This window comes from Denticeps clupeoides, chromosome 6 (assembly GCF_900700375.1).
Source record: "Denticeps clupeoides chromosome 6, fDenClu1.1, whole genome shotgun sequence".
NCBI lineage: Eukaryota > Metazoa > Chordata > Actinopteri > Clupeiformes > Denticipitidae > Denticeps > Denticeps clupeoides.
Genome location: NC_041712.1, coordinates 972,938 through 999,117, shown reverse-complemented (window position 1 = coordinate 999,117; position 26,180 = coordinate 972,938). Strand labels below are relative to the sequence as shown.

Here is a 26,180-nt window from a genome sequence, read left to right as displayed (position 1 = left end):
CTGCCGGTCCGGATCATGACAATAACATATGTTTTAAGAGTGAATGTGCTATACACACTACAACCATGGCAGCCATCCAGCCCAGTGATGTGTTTGGTGTTAAATGGCCCTGCCTGCCTGCCTGCACATCTGTACAGCTGTGGTGGGGAGTTCGATCAGCTCGACTATCTACTGCTCTGACTCGGCTAGGCCCGCCCCCTTTCTGATCCCCCGTGATCCACACGAACGTGTCGAGCACCGTTCGATTCCACCGACACTCGTCTCTGCCTCGAGCTCTCGCTTCTCCAGTGCGGCCCGATAGCGCTGGTGAACATGGCGTCAGACGGGATGATTCTAACGAACCACGACCACCAAATCAGGGTCGGCGTTCTCACAGGTAGGTGATGAGGGCATCTCGTCTCATGGATTCGGGGCTTTTTTAGACATGTTGGCTCGATGCTTCTTCTTTGCTGGTCAGCAGGTTGTCAGTCTCGGGTTCTAACGAACACGGTCAATAAAAAAGCGATTTGGAGACGTGCGCGTGATTTTGATGAGGAAAACTGAATTATTCATGACGCGCTCATCAAACGCGAAAGGACTCACCGCAGTGGCGCTGATCGCGACCTCCGCCGCAGCATCTGCTGGTGAGATGGTGACTGGGTGTGTGAATGGCAGATGTTAATGCAGCACCATGTTCTCCCAGGGGGCCCTTTTCACCATATTTGAATGTAACCCGCTCCCTCCATCTCATCAGAGGCGCTGTCCGCAGAACAGTGGTGCTGAAACGTGGGGTGGGAGGAATCCCGGATGTGGAATTAATCTGTCAGTCTTGGTCATGCACATCATAACCCCTTCACTCTTCTCATGGAGACTACAGTCTACACCCCACAGTTCAGCTTTGTCTTATCAATCACTCAAATAGTCGTTTACATCTCCAGACATCATTATACTGATCATAATTAACCAAAATTAAGTGAAGCCATATTCACATGCCATTGTTTGCTAGAAGTTTGCAGATATTTTGAAATGATTGAGTGACAGTGCTCCGTGAGGGTTCTAGAGTGACAGTTGACAGTATAGTGATACGATGATGGCTGGACTCTGGTGCTGCTCTTGCAGACATGTCCAGAGAGGCAGGAAGACAGATACATACAAGGATGGGGTAGGTGTAGGGAGCAATATAGTAATATAGTAATCACAGCAAACAGCAAAGGTGGGAACCTTCCAGCTATTTCTATCTTAGATCGTAGGCCAGTGATCAGTATCATGTGACACCTTGACTGTAGTGTGTAGAGTTGAGCGACTTTAATATCCTTCCTGTTACTGAAATGATTTGCTGGTAGATATTGTAACGTGGCAGGCCAAGGATGGAAGACATGTGCCTCCCAGGGGTTTCCATGGGAACGCTCCAGCTCTGATCTTTTTTGCAGCTGACAGCAGAACGTAGCTGGAATGTAATGGATGGGATGTTTTTTTTAATTATTTTTTTAAGGGTGATTTTTTTCATCTCAAAGTGTAAAGCTGCAAACACTCGGACCATAACCTGCACCATAAGTATAGCTAAAAAAGGAAACTATAGATATTATTAGACATCTAAGTGGACTCTTTTGGCCATATGCCATTTGAGATTTATTAGGAACCAAACTTTGTTTTACGTTATACATGACTGTAGTTAATCACTCCATATATTACAACTGTTTTATGATTATTGTATATGAAAATAATTTTGTATTAAAAATGGTAATTATAGTGATTTATTTAATTACATTGTATTTAATGTATTTAATCCCATCTCCAGAGGGGGATGTCTGGCTCTCTTGTTGTGTTTTGTCCATCAAACCTGATTCCGCTCAGCTGCTGTGAGTGTATAAATGTCGGCCTCTTGTATCGCTTCCCTGTCGGGTCCTTAATCTGTAAATCCTCTTCTGATGTGTGTACCTGTTTGTGAAGCTGTGCGCATGTGTCCATCCCTGAACTGTTCTGCTGTGACATATAAATTAACCATATAGCATTATAATAGTTACGATCCCATTAACATAAAATTCTAAAAAGGTAAAAACTGGATACAAACAAAGGGTGGGGAAGAAAAACACAGTAATTCCCATCTTGACCTCCATCTGTTCTGACCAATGACCAATTGTGCCTGGAACACACATGCTGCACTGGCTACTGATCCATGTGGAAACAGAATCACTTTATGCATTACAACAAAGGTAAAGTTTACTTTAAAACAAAATGTATGGTATACTTTTTTTAATGGCTGCTGCTTCAGTCACTTTGAATCAGAGTGTGGTGATACTGGTAATGTGATGCAATGTCAGGTTTGCTGAGTTATTTGTATTTTGTTAGTTTAAGGTGTTTAAGGTGTTGACTTGAAGGGAAGTCTTTGGCTTTAACTTGTGGCCTAAACTGCAGCTTGTCATTTAAACATTGAGTTGAAAAGCTACACTTCATCTGGCTGGCAGAATGGGAGTGAGTGAAAGTGAAGTGAAAGTGAATGTCACATGTGACACCTCACAGCACAACACCCTGTGCACATGGTGAAATGCAGTCTTTGCGTTTAACCCATCCTCTGTGGTAGCATTGGCCAGCCATGAAAGGCGCCCAGGGAGCAGTGTGTGGTCAAGGGTACCTCATTGGCACCTTGCCGCTTTGGGATTTCAACCCGCAACCTTTCGTTAATGGGTCGCTTCCTTACCCACTAGTCCACCAGTGCCAGTAAGACTGGGTCAAAGATTTTTAATGCACACTCAGAGCTGTATCTTTTGTTATGACTTGTGAATTGAGTGGAATCTGATTTCAGTGTCAGTTTAAACCCTCTTTCCTCTAAAGGAATTTTGCGTTGAAAGAGGGTGGGATTTTATTGAGGCATACAGTACAAGGGAGAACAGGGAAGAGCAAGAAACAATAACAGCAGGCAATGTTTGTATAGAACATTGTAAAGTCAAAGAATGGTGACCTGCTTTGCTCTGAAACTCACCATTTTATATGGCTTGCACAGCGTGAGAGTATTGAAATTGAAAGCTGCCAAAATTCACCACGTAAGAGACACGTTTTCTAAAACAGTAGCATACTGTACGTGTTTTATTTTGCAATAAAATATAGTAAAAAAGTGCCATTCAAATTGCCAGAATTTTTACTGCATTTTATTGTTAAAAAATAAACACTAGAATGATCCATTATAAAAAATCATAGTGTTGTAGGCCACAGATTGAAGATTGAAGTTTGCTTCCTATTTGAAGTGAAAAGAAAGTGATCGTCATTGTGATACACTGCAGCATAGGACCTGGTGCAGACAATGAAATATGTCCTCTGCTTTTAACCCATCACTCTTAGTGTGCAGTGAGCAGTGGGCAGCCATGCACGATGTTGAGAAGCCAGGGGATCAAACTGGGTCATATCATGAATGTTTGCAAGGGATAGCCAGAGCCAGGGGGCTATCTGAAGAACTTACACAGGTGTGAAGTTGTATGAACTTACAAATGCTTTGCAGATGGTGGCATTATATTTGAAAGTTTTCCCAACCTTTTGAAGTGCAAGAGAAAGAAAGGTGGTGGGCGGCTTCTTACATTTTTTTCTACATTGGATGAACTCAAATAAATTGTGGGTAGGATTTCCATCCAATAAATATATATAGCTCCAACTTAAATGATTTATATCAATGCGCTATAATTTAATTGAGTTAGTCCATCTAATTTTATCAAATGCAGCTACAATAAAATAATTACAATAAACAAGTGAAAATTATTTGTTTGTTCAACTCAAACTTATACTATTAATAGGAAAGGAAGTTATTAAGTTATGTTTTCTATTTTATCTCCAATTAATACATGAGACAAAACCAACTCCAGGTGTTTTTATTGATAGTCAGTAAAAACCACAAAAGGATCTACAGTGCAGCTTACATTGTAGTTTTAAATGTTCGAACAACCTGGAAATCATTACAAGGCTGTAACCCTCAATTCAATATTTAAATACACACACCAATATATTAACTTTTAGACTTCAAACCAGATTGCAAGTTTAAGAGCAGTGAACTGAAATAGTACTTATAAGCTTCATAACTTTCATGACCAATGTCTGGTTTTGATAAAACAACCAATAATGATGAACAACCAAAACCAAAATTCCTTCTACTTTGTTCAATCCAGAGATATACTGTAGTATTGTTTTCTTCCCATAGTACGAACAATACAATACTCAGACACTAAAAACCACTGACCCATCTAATAACTAATATGGATGCCCATATTCATTTCAATGTAAAAAAACGTAAAGTCTGACTTGTTATACAAAAAAACTCTGGCCATTCACAATCAAAGGGAATTACAGTTTTGGATATAACAAATGAACGTATGGCGTACAATCCGGGTTTTTTTTTCTATCCCCCCCTCTATCCTAATGTGAACCCTGCTTTTGTTTCTGATCTTTTAAGATGGCGCCGGTGAGGTTGGGAACTGTATTGAGGTCAACAGCAGCTGCATAAGCATTTCACTGCATATCATACTGTGTGATTGTGTATGTGATAAATACAATTTGAATTTGAGAAAAAGCGAGATGCACTCAATGCACCGCTTGTGCAGCGGTCAAAGTTTGTACATTTAAAATTTGACCACGGTGGGAGAGTTGCCTCTCTTTCACTGCGAGGGGCACAGAAAATAATGGGGTCAGAGTTCAGCGCAGCGCGTTCGGTGTGAAAGTGTCTTTTTTTCAAGGACATAAATATGATAAGGACATATTATATGACTTTATTTCAGCAATTCTATACCAATCTTCAGCGGGCCGGATGGGCTAACGTAACCTTACTTGCAGCTCCAGCTTTAATCGTGTTATAACCAAGCAAAATTCACTTGGCTAAATGTAAAACATACTTTGGTAAATAGCAAAGTAAAATACACAAAAATACTTATCGAGGAATGAACGTCAAGTTGAAGTCAGTAAATGCCTCAACCTCCCCACATTGCAGACCGAAAGACCGAATTTTTTTAAAATGAAAGTGTCTTTAACAACAACAACATTTATTTCTCATTTAGTATACAGTATGTCTCACTGACAGGCCCTACAGCCCTTTACGTTAATGAATCTCATAGGTGAAACTATTAAAATCTTTTGTGTTACAGCTGTTAAATATAAATATAATTTTAACATTTATATAATTAAACTAAGCTAACTATATGTAAATATCTCATATTTAAGGAAGGGGGGGGGGTTGATTCACAGGGCACATCATTCACAAAGGTCTGAAAGACCACTGGTCAGGAGAGGCTGAAGAACATGACCAGGGCAGCTGACAGCACCGTTGTAAGGGTGACAAGGTGGCTGGTCTGCAGCTTGCTCTATGTTGAAGACCTGGGAATGGCTGAAGGGAACTAAGGACCAGCTGATGGAGATGGGGAGTGCGTACCACAGGGACCGAGGAGTATGCTCTTCAGTGCCGGAAGTTTAGATGTTTTTGTCAGAGCTCCTGGAGCTGCCAACACATTTGTGGCCCAGATTCTCTCATACTATGCATCCATTCTTGCTTGCAGTTGTCACCTGGTGAGTAAACAAGGCCTTCAGCTGTGTTATCTGCTGCACAACTTGATTGCTTGTTCATGCTGTTGTTCATGCTGTCAGGAAGAGAATACACACATGCAGTCACAAGATGAAAGGGACACATGATAAACTTTTGTGAGTGTTGCAATTTAAAATACCAACTTGCAACAAAAGTTGCTGTGTTTTCCTGTGAAAGGTTGCTGTGAAAGTTCTTGAATAAGTGAGACTTTGTCAGGGTGATTTGCCTTGGCTCACATGGAGTTCAGACTTAAGTAGAATGGTAATCCTCACAGAGCTATTTCCTCTTGTTTGTGGCATCATTTGTGGTCCAAATAGGCAGACCTAAAAGGAAACAGAAGGTTGCCGGTTTCAATCCTGAACCGCAAAGGTGCCAGGTGAGGTACCTCTTAGCAAAGCACCGTCCCTACACACTGCTCACTGGCACGTGACATGGCTGCCCACTGCTCACTAAGGTGATGGGTTAAATTCAGAGGACTCATTTCATTGTGTGCACCATGTTCTGTGCTGTGTTTCAGAATTACAATCACTTCATCAAAAAGTCTGAAGCCTAGGAATGTTTTCTCTGTCTCATACACTCTGTTCTGCAGGAGTCTGTGGCTGTGGGTTACATGGGTTCTTGGATCCAGGGAGAAGATCAGAACGTCGTTCAGATAGACAAATACATAGCAGTTTAGCAGATCATGAAGAGTGTCTTCCATTCACCCCCCTCCTGTATGCAGGTGTTATGCGTAGGTTGAGGTCGAGATTCAGGTTAAGGAGGTCAAACGGCATGTTCAGAAGCAGGAGGTTATAACAGTTCTATAGGGTGATTTCATTCAATCTATAGTTGATGCATGGACAAAGCCCCCAGTCTTTCTTTCCCACAAAAAAGAAGAAAGCACCCACTGGAGAGGGGGAAGGGTGGATGTACTCCTCCATGGCTGTGTGTTCAGGTTGAGTACAGGCACCCCCGGGAGGAGGTCAATGGCCAGATCGTAGGGACAGTGAGGGGGTAGTTCAGTGGCTTGGTCTGCTAGAACATGATAGCAGGACAGGTCCCTGCAGGGATTTCACTATTCTGCAGCCGGGGTGAAGCTACAAGGACATCGCGCAAATACAGTCCATCCTCTGCTGGAGAATAAGTAACAGGGACAGAATCTGATGCTGCAGAGATAACAGGTTTCCCCTTTTTCTCAGCCTTGTCTTGTACCACCACGTTCTCTCGGTCAACGTAGCTTTTGAGCATGTTGATATGGCATACTCGAGATTTCCGTTTCCTGTTTGGTGTACGGATGATGTAATCAGTCTCACTCAACTTGAATCCACCACATATGGACCCACAAACTTGGCCTGCAAAGCAGATCCCACAATGGGCAGTAAAACTAAAACCTGGTCACCAGGCTCAAAAGATCTGGAGACTGTTCTCCTATCATAATGAGTCTTCATGCCCCTCTGGGCTGAAGACGACAAAGCTAGCGCAGCTGCACACGCTTTATGAAGGCGTTCCCGAAACGCACTGATGTAATCTAAAACATTAGTGCTGGGAGCAGGCTGCTCCGACACCCACGTCTAAGAGGACTTAGTTTTCATGAGTGCAAGGGTACTGCTTCTGGAAAAGAGGTGGAACTACACATCAGCATGAGCAAGTATTTATTTCCTGATTTAGTACAAGGGAGCTGACCAACACAGTTCTGTTAAAACTGGTACGGGGTACGGGGGTGCAGGTCATATTCGGCTTGGTTCGTCTTCCCAGCCTTTGTCCTCTGCGTTTAACCCATCACCCTTGGTGGCCTAGTGGTTAAGGAACCGGCCTCATAATCAGAAGGTTGCCGGTTCGAATCCCGTACCACCACAGCACGACTGAGGTGCCACTGAGCAAAGCACCGTCCCCACACACTGTTCCTCAGGTGCCTTTTTAATTTTAAACCAGGCCAAAAGAAGTACCGCAGTCTTCGTTACTCCCAGGTGACCCGCAAAGACATTATCGTGCCCCAAGGTTAAAACCTGCGACCTGAAGTTGAACCACTACTTGGAAAACAGAATTCCAAATCAAATCCTCAGCGACCGGAGCTCCATCTTCCCAGAAATACACCACCGACTTCCTTGTTAGATCCTCCTTAAGAACAACCACAGAACAACACTTATCCAGAGACAAATCTTTCTGTTGTGCTCGGGAAAGTTATGCTTTACTGACTGACAGAACAGCACACCTTCAGCACCACATGTCGTGGACAGCGACTCTGCGCTAGGCTTTTTCTAAAATGTTAGAAAATATTCTGTCGCCCTGCACACCTTCTTTTTCTGTGATTGTGAAAACACGGTTTTATGAAAGTGTACTCATCCACACACACAGTAGCCTGTGCTTACATGGAAACCTTTTGGTCATTTAAATGGGTTGCAACTGCTTCAGAAATGCAATTCTTAAATTCCTCTAGCAACACTAACTCCCGCAGCTGATCCCATGTGTTTACTTTGCTAGATGCACACCATCGTCAAATAAAGCTTCCTTTTCCCTGGCGAATTCCACAAATGTTAGCTGATCATTTTTTTCTGAAATTTTCGGATCTTTTGCCTGTACGGTTCAGGCACGAGCTCATATCCGTTCATGATGACAGTTTTGACCAAGGCATAATCAGAACTTTGCTGCACAGTGAGACAGGAATAAACCTCCTGAGCTTTTCTAACCAGCACGCACTGCAGCAGCAAATGTCCAGACCTCCTCAGGCCACTCTAACATGGTCGCAACACACTCCACATGCTTTAATTCTAACTGGATTTTCTGGCTTTATTGTTCGTGTCGACGCTCGCATTCCCGTTCTTCCCCTTCCCACATTTTAAGCTGGAGATCATGTTCCAACTTCTGTTCACAAAGCGCCTGAGCTTCTGTGCATAATTTGGCAACGTCAAGGTGCATTTGTTTCTCCTGGGGTGACATTTCCTTAATCTCGGTCTCTACACTGCCTGTAGAATGTAATGATTATTCCACCGAAGGCGGGCTACTAGGCTTAGAACAGGAACCAATGACACCCTGTTCTATCAGGCCAATTTTTTCAGCTTTCAACACTGTATCTTTTAACAGTCTACCCGATGACCGAATCAGCACTGATAAAACGAAACAAACTACGCGCTACGATAATACAAAATCCACGACCTGCGGTCCTCGCATAACCCCGGAACTCCAGCCCCTAAACCTGCGTACACAACACTGCCTACCACCTTGCTAGTCTTCAAGGAAGTTCTGGTTTTAGGCCACTTTAAACGCGGAACTCGCGGCTTCTCCGAGCAGAGACGCCCGATGCGTACCTCTCACAGCACCCGAAGAAACAGCACCCGAAGGATCGGCGCTCGGCGTGACACAGCAGGACATGTCTACCTAACCGGAGTTCCCAGAGTGTACGCGAGGACATAGAGTGCAGCGTACTTACCCAGCAGCATTATTCACTGAAACATATGAACAGTGAGCTGCGATCATGGAACGAGCCCTCATTTGTTATGTCCTGGTCTAGGTCAGAAATGTGAACAATCTAGAAAGAGGGAGGGAAACACCACAAACGTTTTAGCAAGGTCATTTTAATAAAGTGAAACAGTACAAATTAAGCCTTGAAACAAAACTACTGTGAACTGGGCATCTGTCTGGAGTATTTCCCCCATTCTCCCTTCTTTTTGTCGCAGCAGACCCATGGCATCTTTAACAGCATCCATCCTTTTAGCAGGCTGTGGCCCTTGGCAAATGCCACACGGTTTTTCAAATTGTCTTTTGTTTAGTGCTGTCTCCTGGGCACTGATTCCACCATGGAGGACATTTCCAGACAGAATCCGACAAACTGTTCTGGTTGACACAGGGACTTCAGGTGACCAGGTCTCGTGGAGCTCCGCTGCAGTGGAAAATGGACTGGCCTTGGATTTTCGAGCCAACAAATGGTCCTCTCGAGCAGTTGTCTGGCAGGGTCTGCCTGACCTGGGCTTGTCAAAAGTGTCTCCAGTCTCTAAAAATGTTATTTTTTTTATTCTCTGTACTTGATACTGAGACACATTGAAGGTGTCTGCCAGATCAGCAGTGGATCTTGTCTTCAGCCTCTTGATAATCAACACTTTATTCTTGGGTGAAAGTTAGGCATGTTTGCAGAGGTCTAGTTGCAGTTGATGTGAAGGTCTAGTGGGGTTCTTTTTATACACACCTGACACCTAATTGATCCATTGTTTGTGACAGGTGAAGGACACAACACTTATGGGGGCAGTGGTGGCCTAGCGGTTAAGGAAGTGGCCCCGTAATCAGAAGGTTGCCGGTTCAAATCCAGATCCGCCAAGGTGCCACTGAGGTGCTATTGAGCAAAGCACCATCCCCACACACTGCTCCCCGGGCACATGTCATGGTGCCCACTTAACCCATCACCCTGAGTGATGCAGAGGACAAATTTCACTGTGTGCACCGTGTGCTGTGCTGCTGTGTATCACATGTGACAATCACTTCACTTTCTACTATGTCTTTGCAAAAATTGACTCAGTGGGCTTTACCAAGCTTTAAATATCAGAAATTTTTTGACAGTTTCGTTTTGCACTGAAACATTATTACAAAGGCTGTTGGGAATAAAATGAGCCATTTCTTGAAAAAAATTACAAATCTATTTCAGAGGCACTTGAGGTCAATTTGTACACAAGTGACAAGACTTTTGTCAGGGACTGTACACACACACACATCTACACACAAACTACACACAAACACACACATTTTTCAGTACTTATAGGACACCTCTCACATGCACTCTTCACCCTCCTGCCATCCGGAAAAAGCATACAGGCCCTGTCCACAGCCTGACGGGTGAAGGAAGTGCAGAGACAGGACATACTTGCAACTGGGATTTATTAAACACAACAAAGGAAAAAAATGGCACAAGGGCCAAAACTGGGGAAACAACAAAGGAACAAACAAAAACGAACCCGCAGGCGTGTGGCGATTGCAAGAAACTGAAAACATGCATAAAGTAAGTGACAGAGTCCACTTTAATGTCACAGCCGAGTCCCGATCCATCAAGCCCAATTGGACTCTTCTGCACGGGATCGTGGTTCCTTTTGTGGTGGGTCCGATCAATGGCTCGGGTTCCAGCTCCACTGGAACTGATATGAACTGATACACTTCCGCTAAAATTCCCGGATTGTTGTCCATTCTTCATCAGGCTGCAATTCTTTCTCTTTCATAATTTGCCTTAATGTACAGAGCTGAATTTTTTTAAGAGATGGCAAGCCCTTATATAGATTTGAAATTACTTTTCCACTAATATCTGATTTGTATGCCTTTTTGATGAATTCCAATAGTCCTCCCTCCGTCTTCTTCCACTGGGCATCGTATGATGTGTTACACCAAAAAAAATCAATGTTCTGCACAGTAGTAATCTCTGAGAGAGGCTAGGCCCCATTCTCCCATTTCCTTAATTATTTGCATTGTTTTATAACAGACTCTTGGTCTTTTACCTTGCCATGTGTACCTTGGTGATATTTTGTCCCATTCATTAAATTGTCTGGAATAGGTAGAGCAGTCTGGACAATATATTCATTTTGATCAAACAGATCTGATCTGCTCCCTGAGCAAGAAATAACAACAAAAAAGTGAATGAAAAAAAAGCCTCTCCTAATTTCAGGCTGAGGGCCTCCACTATAGTGCTCTATAAAGTAGTCTGTATCCAATACATTATAAAAGCCTACGTATTCCTCCTATATGCAATTATAACCAATAACCCTGATTGAGAAAAGAATGAAAACAGAAAACCAAGAAAAGAGATAAAAAAAATTATTTGCAGTTCAATTTGCCTTTCTCATGATGACAAAACGCTGTGGCTTGAGTTCTTTTGGTTATGGATGGGGCGAGGTTTGACCTCTGAAGGGTTGTAGTCTCTCCCTGATCTTCTGCTGGTGGTGTTTCTGCTGCACCATTCTTCCCACCGTTCCCCAGGTGGTCCGGGTCAACTGTGTCACGTTCCTAAGTCTAGGGGTCTCAGAAACGCAACAAGGGTGTGGAGAGGAGAAGGTCCACTGTTACACACTCACCAGTAAAAAAGCGTACTAACAGTGCTTTTATTCACAGTGAGCTAACAGGTACAATAAACAGCGGGCTCAGGACAGCTAATAAACCTCAAAACAGCCTAAAGGAAGGGATGGGATAACAGCAGGGATATCTCAAAACACGCACAAGTTAACAAAAAGGGCACATAGCAGGCTAACAGCTAACAGGCTAACAACAAAGGGATCTATCACACAAAGCAACAAGACACACGAATGAGATCCCCAACGGAGCTCCGAATCAGTGCTTTAATGATCGGTTTCATTTTCAACGAATGAAGAGGAATAACCTCAGGGTAATGAGTAGCAGCACACATGATTGTCAATAAAAACGTATTTCCAGCCTTTGTCTTTGGCAAAGGACCTACACAGTCTAATATGACACGCTCAAATGGTTCTCTTTCAAACATTCGCTCGGTATCTCACTATGGGAAACGCCCTCAGCGTGACCGATCGCGGAAGCACCAATGACACCACGTCCGTCGCAGACGGACCAATGGCAGCTGCACCCCGGGAGCCCCGCCTCCCTATATCAGGTGCCGCCGCCCACCGGAACGGCCTTCTCGCACTCTTCCCCGTGAAGATCTGCGGTCTTTCCTCAGTGCCCGGATTGTGGCTGCCCCCTGCTTACAGTTCACAGGCGAACCGTCAAGGACCTCGCCGCAGAACGCAGGTCTGCGGTCACCCTCCACGTGGTACCGAGAGGTCTTCCTTTATCTTAGTTTCTGTGGAGGAACAGTGGGCTCACCCCCCGCTGCCCTCCGAATACCGCCTAATGCGTCAAGGCGAGGGGTAGGAAAGCAGAAATAAAGCGAAAGGACTCAATTCGACGCTAACGCGTTGTGGCGAGTGTCCCCGGCCATTTGGAGCTCTCACCAGGTTCTAATGGCCAGCCCCTCTCCCGCCGGGTCCTCCGGGACAAAGGGCGTCGTGTCCCGCTATTGCCCCGCTGCCTGTGGTTTCAGTATCTCAGGCAAGGACCCGCACCCCATGTGCATCACGTGCATGGGGGTGAAGCACGCTCGGGCGTCGCTTGCGGACCCGGATGGCTGCGCTCACTGCAAAGCCATGTCGGTGAAAACTCTGGAGAGGAGGCTACGTATCGCCGCGTCCACAGGCGCCGACACGTGTCTGCTGCCTAAAACCGCGGCGGAGGGCGCCTCAAAACCCCCTCCACCCCGCGCCTCCACGAGTTGGGCGGACATAATGGACGTCGAGTCCCCTATGCTGCCCCCGCTGTTCGACGAGCACGTGTTCGCGGACAGGGAGGAGGCGGACGTCGAGGAGGAGGATGACGATCAGCTCCTCCGAGACGAGCCAGAGGAGGACGACGAGGATGCCATTCTCCCGGATGCGCAGCCCTCTAGACCTCCCAGCGCTCAGGGCAGCGAGCCCTCCACGGGGGACTTCGGTTTGGTCGAGGTGTGTAAAAGAGCCGCGGCCAAGCTGGGCATTGCATGGCCAGCCCCCCGTGGTGACCTCGGGGTTGAGAGGGACTTTTTCGACGGGAAAAGACTCCCTTCTCGTCCGCCCGCATTCAGCCAAGCGCTTCCCGCGGTGCCTGCGTGTGTGACCGAGGTCAGACGGTCCTGGGATAAACCCTTTTCTAACCGCGTTCCCGTCAAGGGCTACTCGGGTTTGGATATTGGCGACATGGAGGAGCTGGGGCTCTCCAGCCCCCCCACGGTCGAGGCTTCGGTGGCTCATCACCTCCACCCGACCAGGAGGGCTTCATTTTCGTCAACAGGACCGTCGCTCCCAGGTAAAATGGATCGCTTTACCGCGTCCATTTATCAGAAGATTTTTAAATCTTCCGCGCTTTCCGCCAGGGCGCTAAACGTGACCTCGCTCCTGACGGCGTACCAAGCCGAACTGCTCGAGGAGCTGGGAAAGCAGCTGGACTCTGGCAACCCCGATCCAGCGACCTGGGTGGAGATCTGCATGATCTCGGACCTGAATCTGCGCACTTCACGCGGCGCGATTCAGAGTTGTGGCCGTGCAATGGGTCTCGCCGTCGCGGGTGAGCGCTCGTTGTGGTTAAACTTATCCAGTCTCACCGACCGGGAGAAGGTTGAATTTCTCGACGCGCCGGTGGACTGTAAGAACCTTTTCGGCCCAACAGTCGAGGCAATGCGGCAGAGATGCGATCTCCAGAAGAAAGAAGGAGAAGCCTTCGACTTCTGTCTGCCTCGCAAGCCGGCGCCGCGCGCCCCTCCCCCCCCCCCCCCCCCCGGGACCCCCGCCCCCCCGCCCGGGACCCCCGCCTCAACACCGGGGTTTCCGATCTGACTTCAGGTCACCTGGCCCGCGGGCCACGGGGAGGGCAGCTGAACCCCGAGCTCAACACCGGGCTACCAGCTCCAGACAGGGGACAAAGCCGTCATACGCGGCGGTTGCTGCACAGCACCGCCCGGCTCCTCCCCCCAGCGGTAAGAAGCGCCGGCAGACCTAGGGATTCGTTTCCCTCACACCAGGGGCGTCGCCAGCACCACGTGGTCTCTGGCCTCCCCCCTCCCTTGACCGACGTCACGCTCGCCCCTCCCCCAGCAAAACGGGCGACGGTGTGCACGTCGGCAGTACGTTCTGTTCAATGTTCAGCGGCCACTTTTGTTCCCCCGCTTCATTGCAGGACCAAAGCACCAGTTCACATCGTGCTTCCACTTACGCCCTCCCCTCAGCTCGTTCGGTCGAGCTTGAGAGTGGAGCGGGTAAGGCGGGTTTGTCCCTGTTCATTTTCCCCTTGCCGTTCTCAGGGTTCATTAAAAATGGCGCTGCCGCATCCACGCCTAGGGCTGAGGGCGCAGGCGCACGAACGAAAACGAAACTTAAGCGGAGAGTGTCATGCCTCTGCGCCTCCACCAGATGGTGCTCACGCGCCGCTGGTGGGGCAGATGAACCCCCTTGCGCGCCATTTCGACAGCTGGCGCGCATGCGCAGTTCACCCCTGGGTCCTGGCGACGGTAGGGAAAGGTTACAGGCTGCAGTTTGCGGCACGTCCCCCCGCGTTCATCGGGGTGGTTTCGTCGCTGGCAACTGGGGATGCCGCTCAGGTTTTGGAGGCAGAAATAACCTCCCTTCTGAGCAAACGGGCAATAAGGCCCGTCCCCATGGAGGAAATGCAGCGGGGTTTTTATTCTCGCTATTTCCTGGTTCCAAAGCGGGACGGAGGGCTCCGCCCTATTCTGGACCTGCGTGTTCTCAACAATCACCTCAGGCGGTTCAGATTCAGAATGCTCACTCACAAGGGCCTGTTTCGCTCGGTTCGTCCCGGCGACTGGTTCACTACAGTGGACCTGCAGGACGCGTATTTTCACATCGGAATCTATCCTGCCCACAGGCGGTATCTCCGGTTCTGTTTCCACGGTGTGGCTTACGAGTTTCTCACGGTTCCGTTCGGCCTGAGCCTCGCGCCCCGTGTGTTCAGCAAATGTATAGAAGCAGCTCTGACCCCGCTCAGATCCTCGGGCGTCAGGGTTCTGGCTTATCTGGACGATTATCTGCTCTGCGCCCGATCGCGCGAGCAGGCAGTGCACGAAACGGAAGCGCTGGTGACCCACCTCACCAGCCTGGGTTTCAGTATAAACTACGCCAAGAGCGCACTGGTTCCGTCCCAGACCGTAGAATATCTGGGCCTCCAGATAAATTCTGTGTCTTTTCGCGCTTCACTGTCCGAGAGACGCGTACTGTCGTTAAAACAGTGCGTTGGTCTGTTCAGCAGCGGCAGAGCGGTCCAGTTCAGGACCTGCCTGCGCCTGCTGGGGCTCATGGCTTCTACTGTGGCAGTGGTCCCGCTGGGACTGTTGAACATGAGGGAATTTCAGCGCTGGGTGTCAGCGCTGCGTCTCTGTCCCCGTCGCCACCTCGGCCGTTCTGTCACGGTCTCGGAGGACTGCCTCACGGCTCTCCACTGGTATTTGTCCGGCGCGCCACTGGGTGTCGTGTCCGTAAGGAAGACGGTGACCACGGACGCCTCCCTCACGGGCTGGGGCGCCGTGTTCGAAGGCAGGACGGTCAACGGGCTCTGGCCGTCACGGCTTCGGGACGCCCATATAAACTACCTGGAGCTGTTGGCAGTTTTTCACGCTGTGGTGCATTTTCTCCCCCACCTGCGGGGCTGTCATGTTCTTATCAGGACGGACAATACAACCGCGGTGGCATATGTCAACCGGCAGGGCGGGACGCGCTCACGCCGTCTGCACGGTCTGGCGCGGAGATTAATTCTTTGGAGTTACGCGCACCTTGCGTCACTGCGTGCGACGCATGTGCCGGGTTTGGTGAATTCGGGGGCGGACCTCCTCTCCAGGGGGAACCCCCTGTACGGCGAGTGGAGGCTCCACCCTCAGGTGGTTACTCAGATCTGGGAGAGGTTCGGCAGGGCTGCCGTAGATCTCTTCGCCTCGCGCGGAGACGCGCAGTGTCCCCTGTTCTTCTCTCTGAAAGACAGCGACGCGCCGTTGGGGGTGGACGCGCTGGCGCACCCGTGGCCGGACGCGCTGATGTACGCATTCCCACCCCTGAGCCTGATTTGCCCCACACTCTCGCGAGTGAGAGAGGGCGGTCTGACTCTCCTGCTGGTGGCCCCCCGCTGGCCTGGGAGGCCGTGGCTTGCGGAGATATTTCAGCTTCTGTGGGACGAGCCCTGGCAGCTCCCGCCGCGCAGGGACCTTCTGTCACAAGCGCGCGGGGAGATTTTCCACCCCTCTCCAGGTCTGCTGAATTTGTGGGTCTGGCCCGTGAGAGGCTGAATTTGGACGCGGCTGGTCTCCCTGCCAGGGTGATCACCACCATCCAGAGTGCCAGGGCTCCATCCACGCGCACACTGTATGACAGCAAGTGGCGCGTTTTTGAACAGTGGTGCGAACAGAGGCGGGTTGTGCCCTTTGTGTGTTCGGTTACTGTGGTGTTATGGTTCCTGCAGGACATGTTGGACAAGGGCAGGGCATTTTCCACTGTTAAAGTGTATCTAGCTGCTATAGCAGCATGCCACGTGGGGTTTGACAACACGTCTGTTGGTCAGCATCCTCTCGTGCGCCGTTTTATGAAGGGTGCCCGCCGGCTCCGGCCGGCTAGTCAGCTTTTCGTCCCTTCATGGGACTTGCCCCTGGTCCTGCAGATGTTCTCAGAACCTCCTTTTGAGCCTCTGGAACAAGTGAGTGTGAAACTCCTGACCCTCAAGACAGCTTTGCTTCTCGCGCTGTCCTCAGCGAAGCGGGTGAGTGAGATTCATGCGTTCTCTGTTCATCCTTCTTGTATGAACTTCGGCCTGGGCGATGCTAGAGTTGTGCTGTTACCTAACCCTGCATTTGTTCCCAAGGTTGTTAACTCTGCTTATAATTGTAGCGCTGTGGAGCTGAGCGCTTTTCACCCCCCTCCATTTACTTCAGAAGAAGATCGGAGGCTGCACTGTTTGTGTCCGGTACGTGCTTTGCGGGTTTACACGGACCGTACCAGAGCTTTCAGGAGGAGTGACCAGCTGTTTGTGTCCTGGGCTCCTCCATACAGAGGTAAGCCGATTTCATCTCAGCGGTTATCGCGCTGGCTGGTGGAGGCTATCGGCATGGCCTACCATGCACGGGGTCTCCCGCCCCCGCAGGGGCTTAGGGCTCATTCCACTAGAGCCACGGCTACCTCTTGGGCTTTATTCAGGGGTGTTTCTGTACGTGATATTTGTGCTGCTGCTAGCTGGGCTACGCCACACACATTTATTAGGTTTTACCGACTCGACGTCACGGCCCCGCCTCTTGCGCACGCTGTGCTTAGTGTCGGTGCCGCTGATTAGTGTTGTTTCGGCTCCGTGTGCGTCCGGACGGAGGTACTTCGGAAAGCATGCAATACGGGAGTTGGCCATATCTTTCCCATAGTGAGATACCGAGCGAATGTTTGAAAGAGAACGTGAGGTTACTTGACGTAACCCCGGTTCTCTGATAACATGAGTGAGGTATCTCACTGCTTTCCCCTCCTTGCATTTTGGCACGGGGAAGAGCATGCTAGAGAAGGCCGTTCCGGTGGGCGGCGGCACCTGATATAGGGAGGCGGGGCTCCCGGGGTGCAGCTGCCATTGGTCCGTCTGCGACGGACGTGGTGTCATTGGTGCTTCCGCGATCGGTCACGCTGAGGGCGTTTCCCATAGTGAGATACCTCACTCATGTTATCAGAGAACCGGGGTTACGTCAAGTAACCTCACGTTCTCCAAACACTGGGATAGGCTGAAAGGGAGCTGGTGAAATGACCTGATTTGGCTTCCCTGCCAATTGGCAAGCATGGCATGCACGACAATGGTTGACTATGTCCGATTTGAGGCCAGGCCAGAAGAAATAACATAAGATGCGATCATACGTTTTCTTAATGCCCAAATGACCCGCAAAATCATGATAGTGTCCCAAAGTCAACACATGTTCCCGAAATCTAGCCAGAACCACCAGTTGATGAACTGTGTTCCACCCCAAATCCGCACTCTGTGGTGGAGTCCATTTACGCATGAGCACCATGTTATCCCAATAATACTGTACAGACTGACCTGAGGTGTCGTCCTTCGTCACGGCAGCCGAACGGAACTTTGCTAATGACGGATCCTAGTTCTGTTCACGTACAACCTCTGCTTGGTCAACAGAGCATTAACTTACAGTCAGTACCTTCTCTCTCGTCCTGCACAGACGGACCTTCAGTCGGGTTTGACGTAGAGCTTTCAGACCTGTGATCCGGAGATAAGAAAGATTCAGACAGATGCACAGTATCCTGAAATTTTCGTGACTGAGCTCTCGTAACCGCACAAGCAGGAAACGTACTAGTATTCTGAGTGGGTACAGAGCAAACCACAGGATTTCTAATCACCTCAGGAGAGGGAAAAATCTGTCCGCCAGCTAAATCGTTACCAACAATAAAATGAATCCCATTCATTGGTAAATGAGTTCGAATAGCGACGTTAGCCAAACCAGAAAAAAGTTCGCTTTTAATATGGACAGAGTGCAAGGGAACAGTCATAACTGTCATATCGAGTCCCTGCACTAGGTCGACCCCAGTACGGACAGCCAGTTCCAGCTCCAGCTTTCCTCCCGATCACGCTGAAACTCGCAAACACGCTCATTTTCCTGCGATTCCTGCACTAACTTTTTCAAATCCAGCTCCCGCTGTATTTCCAACTGCCTCAGCTGAATTTCCTTCTCCATTTCCTTTTCCTTAAACGCGCGAATGTCCCGCTCCGAACGTAATTTTGCCGCTTTGAATTGGAGTACACGTTCCTGTAAGGAGTATTCACGGATTTTAAGCTTGGTCTTTGTGTCACTCGCGGCCGAAGCCGAAGTGGACCGGATCTGACAATGCAGCAAGAACACGTCTTTCCATTAGACCCGTTCTGAAGCAAATGAAGCAACTGTTCCTTTGTACAGCGTGACAATAAGTTCTCCAAAGGATTCTGAAGAAACTCCTCCAGCACAGTACCTTCCATACTAGAATACAGCACTCACTCACTCGCCTAGAAATACAAAGCTGTCATGGCCAACGCGCCTCCAGCCCGCTAGAGGGCGCCTCACCAGCCTGGGAGACGACGACCCGGAAGAGGAAATGGAGGCGGGCGGTGACAAGTATAAAAGTGAGGTAACCCCAAGGAGACACGCCCGCTCTTTGTATGAGTTTAATCGCCAGAGACGCTAGCTCTCTCACCCACGACCTACGATAACAGTGATTTCCTGAAATACGACCTTCGCCTGCCCACAACTTCGAGAATTGCCTGATCCCCTGGAAACCACGAAAAGAACCCCGACCGGAACTTCCTGGCTACAACCTCTACTTGCCCCTGACCTTGAACCTACCTGGCCCATCGGTTAAGACGGGATTCCATGCTCCCCTACCTTCCTGCCGCCCAAGACCTACTCCCGTCCAGTCCAAGATCCCGGACCATCCTGAAACTCGCCGTCTTCCGGTTCTCCTCTGCCCCGGTTCTTCCCAAAGATCCCGAACTGACTCCCCGCTGCGTGGCAGCGCGTCCATTGCTTCGTCATTCCTCGCCGGCCAGGCGCCCCCGGTCCTCCTGCCCCGCTCGCCCAGTGTCCTCTACCGGTACGACGGCTGATCCCCACGTCCAAAGTATGTCTGCAAGTACGTCATCGAATTCCCCCTGTGACAAAAGCACAAGCTTCACTCTACTGCACACCCCAAATGTCGGAAGGCTTTCACCCAAAACTTCCAGTCACCTACTTACCTGACCAACCTCTAACTTTCCTAGTCTTCAAAGCTTACCAATGGCAGGCGACTTTAAACGTGAAACGTCAGCCCTGCCTACTTCAGACTGAAGTAGCAGCCTGACCGCGTACCTACCCCCGGAGTCACTTCAAAAATAAGAAAGGAAATATAACAAAAGAAAATAACAAACAGTGCCACAAAAGGAAGGTCTGCAAGCAGAACCAGCTATGGCACTCTAATGACTGGAGTTCGGGCTACCACTGCACGTTCTGAAACTAACACACGGGCACAAAATGGACTGTCAGCCAAAAAATGGCGACGGTCCCGAACAAGCACGCCACTTGTCACGTCCCTGTGCAGTGAACAACCAACCAAACCTAAAGTGCTACACAATTCACAGGAGGACAACACACCATGAAAGGAGAGACAAAACAAATACACAACAAAGCCACAACTAACCACACTAACACACAACAAAGGCTTATCCACCTCTAACACAATCCAAAAACTCCAACTCCAAAACTCTCCTCTCGCTCCACAACAATGAGCCCTGAATGGTGGCTGGAAGGGTCCTTATGTAGTTCTCTGTCCTGTGCGTTGATTGGCTTCCAGTTGACAAGGGAATTGGTGGGTGGAACCGTAATCCAAATCTCCTCCCCCAGCAGAGAACACGCACAAAACAGAGCACCCCAAGCCATTCTACGGCTAAAGGACGTAACAACGTAACAACAACAAACTCCGGGAGTTTTGGCGGGAACATGGTTTGAAACCATTTTTTTTCAGCAGGTGCTTCGCTTCAGAATATACTCAATGTTTTTATAGGACTGCTGGGGAATAATACTGATCGAAAAATATTAGTCCCTCTTCATAGAATCTCTTCCTTGGTTCCGTAGCGGAGGAATCTGATGATTACTGTGCATGATTTACTACTCTGTTCTCAGATCTCGGGGCAAGTGCCCGGTGTGCTCTCTCGATATCGAGCACAGTTGTCAGAGGTATTTGCAACGTGCCTCACAGTGTCTTTTCCACAAATGTCACCACAGACGACCCTTCTGCTCCTTCTGGAACATTGTACATCCTTACATTTTTTTCACTGCGACTTCCATTTCTGATTCATTATTTTATTTTTTTTACTGATTTATTCATTTGAAGGTTGATGGTTTGAATCCCGAGCTGCCATAGTGCCACTGAGGTGCCACTGAGCAAAGCACCGTCCCCACACACTTATCCCTGGGCGCTTTTCATGGCTGCCCACTGCTCAGTAAGGGTGATGGGTTAAATGCAGAGGACACATTTCATTGTGTGCACCGTGTGCTGTGCTGCAGTGTATCACAATGACAATCACTTCACTTTCATGAAATCCAAAATGAGCCAATATTTGGTGTTACATTTCAAAATGTCTCACTTTCAACATTTGATATTGTCACGGGTGGGCTGGACATGGTGATGAAGGAGGACGCATTCGCACGATTTCACAGGACAGGGGTTTAATACAAACTGCACAGGACAAGGGAACATTAACACGCACAATGACCCGATGGCGAACAGACACGAACAGGATAGTTTTATACAATTATATAAATATACACCAGGTGAACACGATCAGGGAACATTACACAGGACGAACATGAAACTCCGGTCTGAACTCAGGAGTCAGGAGTCAACCCCTGCCGGTCCGGATCATGACAGATATGTTATCTATATTCTATTGCGAATAAAATGTAAGTTTCTGAGATTTGTAAATTATGGCATTTTTTTTATTCATAATTTGTACAGTGTCAGGTTTGTACATCAGAACCAGGCATTTCTATGGTGTTTGTGGTATCAAGTGAGCACAGACTGAACACCAACTGCCCATTGGAGTAAATTAAAGCATCCACACAGGCATTTAGCACCAGTGTTCGGTTGGTTCAGATGGCGTCAAACATGCATGCAACGTTTTCATGGCGAACAGCAGTAGAATGCAGCTACAATTTGGAAGGTAGCCAGTTCAAATCCCAGTCAAGGTGCAACTGAGCAAGGTACCAACCCCACACATGGCTCCTTTCATGGCAGCCCTTCTCACCAAGGTGATGGATTCAAAGCAGAGGACACATTTCGTTGTGTGCACCATGTGAGGTGCTGCAGTGTTTCACAATGATTTTATTATTTTCACTTTCAATTTTATTATAGCATTGTGCTTTAGCAGTAATTGTTGTTATAGCATTAATTATGTTTCTCTCTCTCTCTCTGTCTCTAGTGAGTGACAGCTGCTTTCGGAATCTTGCTGAAGACCGCAGTGGTGTCAACCTTAAAGATCTTGTGCATGATCCATCCCTGTAAGTAATGCGCATTTGGATATTTCAAAGTTAATACATTTACATTTATGGCATTTATCAGACAGCCTTATCCAGAGCGACTTACAATCAGTAGTTACAGGGGACAGTCCCCCTGGAGCAACTTAGGGTTAAGTGTCTTGCTCAGGGACACAATGGTAGTAAGTGGGATTTGAACCTGGGTCTTCTGGTTCATAGGCGAGTGTGTTACCCACTAGGCTACTACCACTCCTAGTACCTACAGACAGGAACTAGGAAAATTTTTTTTTTGTTCCACCATCATTGGCTGGCAATACAAAATTATTATAAATTTAGTTTATTTATACATTTTGTTAAAACATTTTTTTTTCTTAATCAGCTTTTTTTTTTTGTGTAATGTTGTCTTCTGTAGGCCACCACTTGGGGCAGTGGTGGCCTAGCAGCTAAGGAAATGGACCCGTAAACAGATGGCTGTTTTTTCTAATCCCAAAACGCCAAGATTTCACTGAGGTGCCACTGAGCAAAGCACCGTCCCCACTCACTGCTCCCCGGGCACCTGTCATGGCTGCCCACTACTCGCCAAGGGTGATGGGTTAAAAGCAGAGGACACATTTTGTTGTGTGCACAGTTTGCTGTGCTGTATTTCACATTGACAACCACTTCACTTTCACTGTTACTTTAATCAGCTACAATATATTGTACCGGTCAGGATCATGGGATGTCAGGAAAAAACTTGACTCACAAACGGGGTTTTAATAAAAAAAGTGCCAACTTACCTGCGACACTGGTCCTTGTCTTCTACACTAAAACATGAGACTCTGGAGACGTGGAAAGAGAGGAGGTGTGCTTGTTAAACTCAGATTACTGCCAGAATAATTTTAAATGAGTTAATTTCTACTCACAATCTGGGTAAAAGTGGGGCAAAACACTTGTCTATCCAGTTCTGTGTGCTGTTATCTACTGTCCAAAAAACAATAAGGATATCGTCCCTGAATTCTCAGAATTGCAATCTGAACTGGTACCAAAATGTGATGGAGATTTCAATATTTATGCCTGCGGTCAATCTAACCAATCTAACCAAATCTTAGTTCTGGATCTATACCAATGGTTTTAAAAAAATGCTATAGTCAGACTGCAGTCCTATCCAATTTTAGACCTGTGACTTATCTGGCTCATAGTCTTAGGATCAAAAAACGACTCTGACTTGCCAGAGCCGAGACCAGGTGGCAGACAGACTTGCTAAACTGAGCGTTTGCCATGTGCGTAGAGTCTCCAACCAGCATTTACACTATTGACACTGTGTCTTTTCCTCGCTCTAATAAAACAAAAGCTCCTACAAGAAACATTAAGATTAATAATAAAACACAAATATGCTGATGCTGTGCGGTGTCTGTTTCAACAACGTATTACCTGTTACTATCATTCAAACTGAATGTACCACCAGCACCTCTGATATAAGAATAGGATCATTAAATGTTAGATCTCTCACACCATAAGCACTCTTTGTTAATGAAATTGTCACTGCTGATAAACTCATTGTCAGACCCCGCTGAACTCGACCAAGCATCCAAATGCCTATAAATAACAACAACAACAACAACATTTATTTCTTATATAGCCCAAAATCACATACATTATGTCTCATGGGCTTTGACAGGCCCAACGGTTGACACCCCCACACTTGACCCTTCTTCACACAAGGAAAAACTCCACACAAAAAACTCTAGGAGAGAGAAAAAAAGAAAGGAAGATACGTTGGGAAGGAGTGATACAGAGAGGGACCCCCTTCCAGGGTAGAGTGAGCCTGCAAGTGGTGTCAGTGCAGAGCAAAAGCCCTACAGTTGTAGAGGTGGAAAAGTCCAAAGTGCAGTCCCTGAAGCTCTAGTTGTTACAATGATGGTGGCTGTGGTGACTCTCTGGTTCGTTTCATGCTAAGTTGTTTCATTTGCAGTTCATTGCTAGGGACTAGGTTGATCTGGTGGTCTTTTTACTGGACTCTGGAGGTGGTCTGGGCGATTGATTCAGTGCCTCGGAAAGAACAAACTGAAGCAGTGACAGACGGTGGCATCGTACAAATATGTAGCTTACATTTATGGCATTTATCAGACGCTCTTATCCAGAGCGACATACAATCAGTATTTACAGGGACAGTCCCCCCCTGGAGCAACTTAGGGTTAAGTGTCTTGCTCAGGGACACAATGATAGGAAGTGGGATTTGAACCTGTGACTCCGTAGTCTTCTGGTTCATAGGCAAGTGTGTTACTAGGCTAGTACCATCCCGCTATAGTGGTACATTTGTGCAACAGTCGCTAACTAGGACAGCCTAACTAATTTAATACAGTCTGTGCTTGACTAGGTGACTGTGTAATAAAGTGGACTTTAATTGACACAGATGTTGTTTCAGTTTAGATTTAAACACTGTGGCTGTGTCTGAGCGGCAAGCCACAGCTGCGGAGCTCTGTAAGAGAAGGATCTGCTCCCAGCTGTGACCTTCTGTACATTATGTTCCAGTAGTGACCCTATGATTGCAGGGGGCGTGGCAGGTTGTAAATAAGAGTTCACTCAGTTACATACAAATTTAAGGTTAATAAAAAATTTATACCCTCATATAATGAACACATACTTGCTTAAGAAATTAGAATGCAAATGGTGTCGAAGTAAATTTAACATATTCCGAATAGCATGGAAGGAGACCCTCCTTAAGGAAGCCTCTTAGCGTGGCTTGATCGATGTATCTCTCCTCTTTAACATGTCAGCCAGGCACTGCTCCTGATTCCCCGAAGTTTGTGCCCACTCCCACGAGCAGCCCTGAACCAATCACGTCGACCCGTACGCCCTCGAACTGCTACAACATCCTATCCTTAAAATTTTTAATTAATCGCTTAGCGCCAGCTAAGTTCATACAATTTAGCAGTCATTAGACCCCTGATTAAAAAAACTGGTCTTGATTGCAGTCAGCTTTCAAATTATAGACAGATATCAAATCTTCTGTTTATAAAAATTTTTTTTGCATACCTAGACAGCAACAACATTTATGAAGTATATCAATCAGGATTTATACCTCATCATATTGATCATACTATTGTCCTTGACAGGTTAGAGAATGTTGTTGGGATTAAGGGAACAGCCCTTGTATGGTTCAGATCATATCTGACTGATCGGTATCAGTTTGTGAACATCAATGGTGATTCGAAAGTGGAGTTCGGTGTTCCACAAGGTTCCATCCTAGGCCCATTGCTATTTTTCTTATATATGTTACCTTTAGGCCATTTGCAAAACACGGTAATATCTTTCACTGCTATGCTGACTACACACAGTTATATTTATCAGCAATGCCAAACAAGAAACAGAATAGAGAATTGTCTGAAGGACATTAGACAGTGGATGCTCACCAACTTTCTGTTAAACCCTGATAAGACAGAAGCCCTTGTACTTATGCCTCAAGATGTATGCTGTCTGACTACATCATAACTCTGGATAACCTTTCTATCTCACCAAGTACAGAGGTAAAGGATCTAGGTGCCCTCATTGATACAGGTCTCTCATTAGATTCACATGTAGATAATATCACTAGGATAGCATTCTTTCCCCTTAGAAATATTGCAAAGATAAGAAACATGATCTCAATGCAAGATGCAGTTGGTCCATGCCTTTATCACATTAAGGTTAGATTACTGCAATGCATTACTGTCTGGATGTTCTAGTAGGTGCATAAGTAAACTCCAACTACTTCAGAATTCTGCAGCCAGAGTTCTAACTAAAACTACAAAATTCCATCACATTAACCCTACAATCACTGCACTGGCTACCAATCACATTCAGGATTGACTACAAAATGTCACGCCCATGCGGGCATGGTGGGTGTATGGAGAGGAGGACGAGGAGTGACGAGGAACGAAGAATGAAGGACTCTTTCACCTTTTCACGAAACTGGTGAATCACAGGACAGGGGAGACATCCGAGACATTGACATTAGTGAACACAGAACATAACGTTAAAGACCTGACGGCGAACAGAAACGAACAGGGCAGCTTTATACAATTAACACAGGTGAAAACGATTAGGGAACATTACACAGGACAACCCCCATTTCGGACCGGATCGTGACACAAAATCCTACTTTTGACCTATAAAGCTCTA

General features: G+C 47.4%; 1 protein-coding gene across 11 annotated transcripts in view; it reads left to right on the top strand.

The window, feature by feature from the left end:
- Positions 1-227: 227 nt before the first annotated feature.
- LOC114791861 (gephyrin) overlaps positions 228-26,180 on the top strand; it is a 109,890-nt gene continuing 83,937 nt past the window's right edge. For 6 of the 11 annotated variants that reach the window (XM_028982358.1, XM_028982360.1, XM_028982362.1 and 3 more), the window contains exons 1-2: positions 232-376; positions 21,986-22,064. In XM_028982358.1, coding sequence (XP_028838191.1) covers positions 313-376; positions 21,986-22,064 — 143 coding nt within the window. In that variant the 5' untranslated portion in view covers positions 232-312. Of the gene's footprint in view, positions 377-21,985; positions 22,065-26,180 lie in introns of all 11 variants that reach the window. The other 5 variants (XM_028982364.1, XM_028982356.1, XR_003750054.1 and 2 more) reach the window with 4 other exon arrangements.